General features: G+C 36.1%; 1 protein-coding gene across 1 annotated transcript; it reads right to left on the bottom strand.

The window, feature by feature from the left end:
- Window positions 1-5,939: 5,939 nt before the first annotated feature.
- On the bottom strand, window positions 5,940-6,767 carry LOC131145061 (probable histone H2A.1). Its single transcript, XM_058094113.1, has 2 exons — window positions 6,485-6,767; window positions 5,940-6,359 (listed from the first exon to the last, which is right to left on the bottom strand). The coding sequence occupies exons 1-2, from the start codon at window positions 6,671-6,673 to the stop codon at window positions 6,141-6,143; spliced, it is 408 nt and encodes a 135-aa protein (XP_057950096.1). The 5' UTR covers window positions 6,674-6,767; the 3' UTR covers window positions 5,940-6,140.
- Window positions 6,768-8,166: the final 1,399 nt, after the last annotated feature.

Genomic DNA, 8,166 nt, shown 5'->3' with positions numbered 1-8,166 from the left:
AAAGTGTTACAACAGTGTGTGACTGCATATATGCACATTTTCATATAAACTCATACATTTGAAACATTTGTTTATAATACTATATCATATAACATATATCTGCACATCAAGTATTTAAATCATGCATATGATTATTAGAACACCTCTAGCTTGGTATGAAAATTTTCCTGTTTACCCCGTGGCATAGGTTGTGCATTGATTGCCTCTGACAGTTTCTAGTTTGTGCAGAGAAAGCCGAGCACCTTTATAGTCCGACCACCCCCTGGTTTATTTTTACCAGCAGCCTACTAACTTCTCGCAGGTCGACCATCTGATATACCCATACTGATTTTAAACATGTATGGTTGCACTGCCAGCATCGGTACTTAGCCTTAGGAGTTTATTTCAACCCCCAAACTGGAGTATCTTTCAACCCCTTTTACTGAAGTTTCTTTCAACCTCTTTTGGTCACAAGTTGTGGTTCCAGTATCATATATACAATTTATAGCAAAATAGTAACCTATGCAATTCCAATATTTTCACAAATTCAGATAATCACATTGGGTTCAAACCGGCGCCTTTCCACTCAGTTTACTTCTTTTTGTTTACTGATTCAGCTCAGTTTTTCACCGGCCTCCGTTTTTCACATTTTTAGTATAAAAAATTTGGAACTCCGTTCCCATAAATTAAAATAAATGATGTTTGTAAAGTTTGGAGATCATACACCGAAATCCTCATTTTTACCAAAAATCGTAAAATCGTAAAACTGACATTTCTACTTGGTAGAATTTAGCAAATAAGCAATTAAATCATACATATAAGTATAAACAGACTTTTTAGCTGTTTAGTTTTTCAAAAATTTTGTTGTAATCAAATTCCCCTTGCCTTAAACTCAAAATGAAACTTCATATGAATACGGTCCAAATTGACAACCCGGGATTCTCAAAACCTAAAAACCACAGAATATAATCTTACTATATTTTCTACTACTATCCAAATATCCAATCAATACTAAGATCATATCCCTACCCCGATTTTTGGGAAAAAACCCAAAAATCTCCGAAACGACGATCTAATCCGCTAAAATTGTAGAGTTTCCTCTTTTAATCCACGCAGTACCCTCCGTTTTTGGAAACGAACAACGAACGGCGAAGAATCTTAGAGAGAGAAAGAGAATCGCAGGTTAGAGAGAGAGAGAGAGAGAGAGAGAGAGAGAGAGAGAGAGAGAGAGAGAGAGAGAGAGAGAGAGAGAGAGAGAGAGAGAGAGAGAGAGAGCTTTTGGGAAGCAACCTTAGCCCTTAAGCAACCAAAATGATATTTATAGGGCCTTTGACCAAGTCCAACTTGTAGACGAGGCGGCGTCTTCGTCAACGAATCCACCACACAGCTCGTCGACGAGGTCATCCCTTCGTCGCTGAGCCCAAGTTCGGGATATTCTCTGATCCGCTCGGTATCTGCTCATCGACGAGGCTCTAAATTTCATCAACGAGGATGTGAAGGACTTCGTCAACGAACAAGACCCTTCGTTGATGAACCGAGCTTATACAAGTTTGGGTCTCTACATGTGAATGTATTTCTGAGGTTGAATTGAAAATTTGGGATTTTGTATAATTCAGGGTTGGCATATACACGGCAGGTAGGCTAGGTTTGTAGTGGTGTTTTTCCTCAGGGACCCAGGTAAATGATAAATAGTGTATAATTCAGGAAATGTGGATATGAAACTATTCTGGGAAATTCAGTTGATTGATAGGGAAATGTGTGTGTGTGTGTGTGTGTGTGTGTGTGTGTGTGTGTGTGTGTGTTTTCAAGATTATGGAATTATGAACGTCATGGATGTGAGTTAGAATCAATAGGCGAGTTCAGTTAGCTAGGTAAGGAAAATATGTTATGTTAGTAAATTCAGAAAATTTTATCGATAAATTATAGTATTTGTTTATTAAGATACGGAGTATAAATTATACAATTTTAAAGATTTCAGAACATGAGTTTTATTAATCGTGTGGCCTGAGTAGGTATTTTTTTCAGTACAGAGTTTATGTAGTTTTTCAGAATACCATGATTTATAGTATTTTTGCATAGAAATATGTTTTACCAGATTTTACAGAATTATAAATTATAGTGTATATTCAGACAGATATTTTACAGACAGATATTTTATAGACAAATATTATATAGACAAATATTTTACAGACAGATATGTTACAGACAAATATTTTATAATATTTACAAAATACCATGATTTCCAAAATTTCAAAATCATAACACTCAAATATTACAGTTTATTCAGTCAAATGTTACAGTTATTTTAGTCAAATATTACAGTATTTTTATATCAGATTTATAGTGTTATGGTTATTTTGCAATAATGATGAAACAACAAGATAATTATATATATTTTAGTATTATATAGTATCAGACCCTGATGAATTATTTTAGTTAGATTTAGTCAGTAGAGCATGGTACCATAGCTATTTCAGATCAAAGTGCAACCATATATCTTAGATAGTGTGTGGATTTTCGTCAACCCTGCCTTGGAGGGATTGCAGGCTCCCCAGTATTCTGGGTAGAGGTGGCCAGTTTGGCGAGGGAGAGACCAGTACCGAGCCTTTGGAGGGATTGCAGTAAGACCAGTCTGAGGATTGATAGAGTATCAGTTGACTTATCTTGATGGGCCAACCAGAGTTAAGTCCCGCCTACGAGTCGCATAACCCTGTCATGAAGGGTTAAATCATGACATACAGTTTTCCAAGGTAGTTTTCACAATTATTTATATATATACAGATTTACAGGATAACGACAAATATATTATAATATTAGCGGTATGAATAAATAAAAAGTTTAGATAATACAGTTGTATTTTAAGCCACATAGGTATGAGTTACACAATATTATCTTTTACATGATATCTCAGTTTAGTTATTTATTAGTAAATTATTTATGTAAAATCAGCTGTTACACATTAGTAATAGCATATTTCGTCTTATTGAGTGTTGTCTCATCCCAGTAATTTAACATTTTTCAGGTGATCCAGTTAGACGAGCAGATCAGCCTCGCAGTTAAGGAGGTCGGTTGCACTACCCTATTTGTAGGGTAAGTGTTTCCAGGAGAAATATATTTTTGTGTAGATCCCAGGAGTTTTAATAGATGATACTGGAGAGATATGTTTTTGTGTTTGTATATTTTAGGGAGATACTAAATTCTGGTATTGTGTATATGATTGTACAGTTTTGTGTTTTCTGCTGCATAGGTATTTTTCAGTAGTCATTACAGGGGTATCAAAGTAAGGTAATTTATAGTCTGTATTTATAATAAAAAAATTGTATGAAATTTTAGGTCGTTACATAAACACATTCTACAATATTTGAGAGGTGCATCTATTTTGAGTCTATTCTACTCATTTGATTCCAAATCTCAACTAGTATGATATGCAGATGCTAGATATCTATCAAAGGTCTTGACAATGCTTAATTTCAAACTGGATATATATTTCTTTATGAAAAAACTACTATATCTTGGAAATCAGTCAAACATACGATTACAGCAACATCTTCTAATCATTTTGAAATACTAATTATCCATGAAGCTAGTAGAGAATGTGTGTGGCTCAGATTGATGATTTCTCATATCCAAGTAAATTTTGGTCTTTAATCAATCAAGGATATTCTAACAGTTTTATATGAAGACAACGTTGCATGTATAATTCAACTAAGAGGAGGATACATAAAGGGTGACACAATAAAGCATATCTTTCAAAAATTCTTCTATACACATGGACTCCAGAAGAATGGTGATATAAATGTTCAGTAGATCCGATCAAGTGATAATCAAACATATTTGATCGCCAAAGTTTTGCTACTACAACATTCAAGAAATTAGTTAATCTCATCGAAATGAAACATTTTAAAGATCATAAAGATCATAGCAGAAGGAGTTAATATATGAGTGACATCCAAAGATGAGTGTTATGAAAATCACAAGGGTTTAATGGTTGTCACCTCTTCGTTTTTCCACCACAATAATTGTTTTGTTATCCTTATTGCCCTATAAAAGTGCCTCCTCTCCCTCTCATTTGTACATACACATTGCATGCTTGAAGATACATTGTATGCTTAAAAGAAGTAGATATATAGAGTAGAGAAGAAATTAAGAAAAGAGAAATATTTTGTACAAGTAATAAAAAGAAGAGAGGATAGTGAACTTTTTTATCCAATCTGCTCGTGAGGTCATAGGTGAACCACATAAATTTCTGTCTATCTCTATTTATTTTCCTACTTCTTTTATAACATAAAATTGATTTTTTGTTCATCAATTTGGTATATCTTTTATAACAATGCGATTTCTTTCAAGTTTTATTTTTCTTCACTTGTATTATTTAAGTTCCAAATGGAAACTTGAGGAGAAAGCATAATAAGAATGAGACCGAAGCTTTAATGTGATAATAATAAAAAAAAAAAATCTCAATGTGAACTATTACACTTTCATTTTTAAACCTTGAGAAATATTGTTACTCCGTTTAGTTGCATTTTTTTTTTTTTTTCATTCTTTATTTCTCAAGCTTTTAAAAGATTTGTACTATAACAAAATCAAATCTTAAATTCCACTAGTAGGATCATCATTTAATCCTTACATGTTAATAGTTGTGGTTTACATTACTTTCTTTTTTATTGTCCTAAACCAAGGAGCTTATGTGACACAACTTTGATATAAACATTGGCTGAGTTGACCTGGTCGACATTTTAGCCATATTAAGAGTACTAAAAAAACAACGCTTATATCAATTATTACTTAAAATAAATACTTGAAATAATAAGTATGGGTTTGCCTTGACAAAAACAAACATGTATTTATCTTGGTAAGTATTCTAAATCCTATTCCTTTCCTTGTGTCATCAGGGACGGTTCTCATCATGAACATTTTTGGGGTCCCAAAAATAATTTGTTTCCGCCCTGTTCAAATCGCGGACGGGTCATTGTTGAAAGGAAAACATGGATGCGTCACATTTCCAACCCAGGCATAAACCTGCTATAAAAGATATCTACACAGGTTTAAATGCCCACACCAACACATACAAGAGTTAAATTTTGCTTTGCTATCTTGGTGGGGGTTCACAATCATCCCCCACGGTTATCCATTCCCAGTTCCTCTCACGCCCCACGCCGCCTAGAGTTGAATACCAATTCGTGCTTCAAATTCCATAGCACAATTCCTTTTACGCACTACCCAAATTGGCAAAGCATGCTTCGCATACCCCAACTCAAATCCATAAAACCTACTTCTCTTCTCTTGTCTTCTTGAAATTTACACTACACAACATTTTGAACACCTTGAGACAACATTCCTGTAAACCCACTGATGTAGGAGCAGGGAAGGTGGAAAATGGGGAGAGCCGAAGGGACAGGATAAAGGTTCGATGCAACCTCAACCGAACATTAACCCAATAAACACTCAACAAACCAATCATCCATATATTCAAAATAGAACTAAAACAAATAATGCAAAATCAACAACTCCGAATACCATTTTCGAAAATGCAAATGTGAAACAACATTAAACCCGCCAATCATAATAATCATACTCACAGTTTATCTTCCATGGTCGAATCCTACTTGTTGCCTCACGAAGCACCAGAATTGACATCACCTGGCTAACTTGTTCCAACAGAGACGAAGCTCAGTGCTATAAAACTAAATCAACCACAGCGCCATCCAAAGGAACCAATGCTAAGTACCTTGTAACCCTAATCTAAAAAGACTTGACAGTCAGTTTCCTAAGGGAATTTCTGAAGAACCATGATACAAATTGCATTGACTTCGCATTTAGGCAATGCAAAACCAGGCATACTCAGTAATCGCAGACCTATTTCAATATGTGAAGGCAGCCATGAACCCTAGTTTTCATATAACAATCGGCATTCAAAGAATCAGAAGACGATAGTGGAAGAGAGAAGGGGAAAATACACATCGATAAATAACTTGCATAAATCTTTCATAAAATTTCCACGATTTCATTGTATCGGGTGAACAGAAAATATTCACATCACAGCTAAAACCCTAAATAATAATCGCGATACTACAAGAACAGACCACTCAAGCTTTAACCCAAACCTAGAAGACACTAAATTTCAAAGCCAGAGTCCACATCAAGGACGCCCCTTGAGCTAATTAACTGTCATCATCAGCAGACGGCTTCGATCCAGAGCCCCCGGTCTTCTTCGGGAGGAGCAAATTGTGAATATTGGGCATCACGCCTCCGTTAGCAATCGTCACGTCCCCGAGAAGCTTGCTGAGCTCCTCATCGTTTCGCACGGCCAATTGAATGTGTCTCGGTACAATTCGAGTCTTCTTGTTGTCTCTCGCTGCATTGCCCGCCAATTCAAGAACCTGAAAAACATAATCGCGATGAACAAAAGGGAAATTCGAAACCCTAGATTTGGAGATTCGAAAACAAACACATGCGCGGGTTTAATCATGCACAAAATAGAAATAGGATAAAAAGGACTTCATACTTCCGCTGCTAGGTATTCAAGGACGGCGGCGAGATAGACCGGAGCACCAGCACCGACGCGCTCAGCGTACTTGCCGGCCTTCAGGAACCGAGCGATACGACCAACCGGAAATTGCAGACCGGCCTTGCTGCTCCGAGAAGTGGCCTTCTTGGCGGTTCCCGAACCTAGGGTTTTGCCACGTCCCGCCATTGGTGAACTTCGATTGGAGAACAGGAACGAGTGGCTGCACCGATACACAGAAAGGAATTTTTCTATGGAGGAAGAGAGGGTAGGAGATGATGAGAAAGCGTCGGAGTCTGGCATTATATAGCAATTTGGGTTTTGAAATTGGACCAATAGGGTTGAAGTACGCGGATCGAGATTCACAGCCGTTGGATTAAGATGAAATTAGCGGTCAGATCTCGATCCTGACTAGATTTACCGCGTGTTACGTGGGTCTCGTCTGTGTTGGGTGTCTTGACGCCCAAATAGATGTCAAGCTATAGGCTTCTGAAGTGACGGAAAAGCCCTTATATGTTCCTTAATTTACAGGTCTGTATTGTGTTCTTTCTTGTTTTCCGCTGTTATATGTCACTTTATGTTCGGGGAGGTAAGGACACGCAATTTTGGGATGTGTTTAAATGAATAATAGCTTATGTATTAAAAATTAAACTTATAAAATAAATTAAAATTAATTATTTATAAAGTTTAAATAAATAATTAGTTCATTGATGATTATTTTGTCGTCTAACTATCATTCTATTATTGAGCGTCAACGGAATGTTTTAAAGTTGAAAAATGCTAACAACACAAGCTCGTGACGTTGACATTACAAGACAAGAGCATGGGACCGACTTTTGTTGTTATGATGATCAAAGATTCTCTCCTCATCTTAGACGAGTTTATTATAAATATCGTCTAAAACTCTCTTTATTAATTCTTTAAAGCTGAGAAACGTTGAAAGCATGAGTTTGTGACATCAAGGATTGACCTAGCGAGAGGAAAGTGTGGGTCCAACATGTGTCTTGTTCTTCCCTTCCGGCCACGTTATCTTAATAAGTCGTATCTCTCCATAACGTTGACTACAGATGATTGCTCTTTACTTCTTTACATATAAAAAATTGAAAAGTATAAGCTCATGACGCCAAGGGTTGACATATATAGCAAGAGGAGGGTGTGAGGCAAGGGCGTACTGGTACGCACTCCCCCTCCCAACACATTATCTTAATCAGGCGTGTCCCTCTTTATCATTGGGGATGTCCTCTTTATCATTGGGGATGGATAATCATTCTTTATTTCTTTGCATATATACTTAAAGAGGCATATCAACTATAAGTGTCATATGATATTCTCTTTATTAACTAACGTAAATGATGCATGTTAAAGTTGAAAAATACTAAAAAGCACAAGCGCACGAGGACAATGACTAACATAGCGAAAGGAGAGTGTGGGCTTGACCTATACCTTGCACTCTTCCCTTGCACCATGTTACCCAATAATCAGTGCAAACTCTTGATGAAATGCACAATTCTTTAAAGTTTGATAGTCAAAAATTCTTTTCTTGTCATTGAGCACAATGATTGTTCTTTACTTGTTTGCATAAATCTTAATGAAACATGTTTACGACAAGTGATTGAACTATTAGCTATTAATAACTACAATCCTACTAATAATTATAATGTCAAAGCAACATTTCATATCAT

This window comes from Malania oleifera, chromosome 1 (genome assembly GCF_029873635.1).
Source record: "Malania oleifera isolate guangnan ecotype guangnan chromosome 1, ASM2987363v1, whole genome shotgun sequence".
Lineage (NCBI taxonomy): Eukaryota > Viridiplantae > Streptophyta > Magnoliopsida > Santalales > Ximeniaceae > Malania > Malania oleifera.
Note: the sequence above shows the minus strand (reverse complement) of the source record. Positions and strands in the feature narration are given on the sequence as shown.

Coding starts and splice junctions, on each gene's coding strand:
- LOC131145061 (XM_058094113.1), bottom strand. CDS start 6,673: ATGGCGGGACGTGGCAAAACCCTAGGTTCGGGAACCGCCAAGAAGGCC. Junction 6,360..6,484: donor TTGAATACCTAGCAGCGGAA/GTATGAAGTCCT, acceptor TATGTTTTTCAG/GTTCTTGAATTGGCGGGCAA.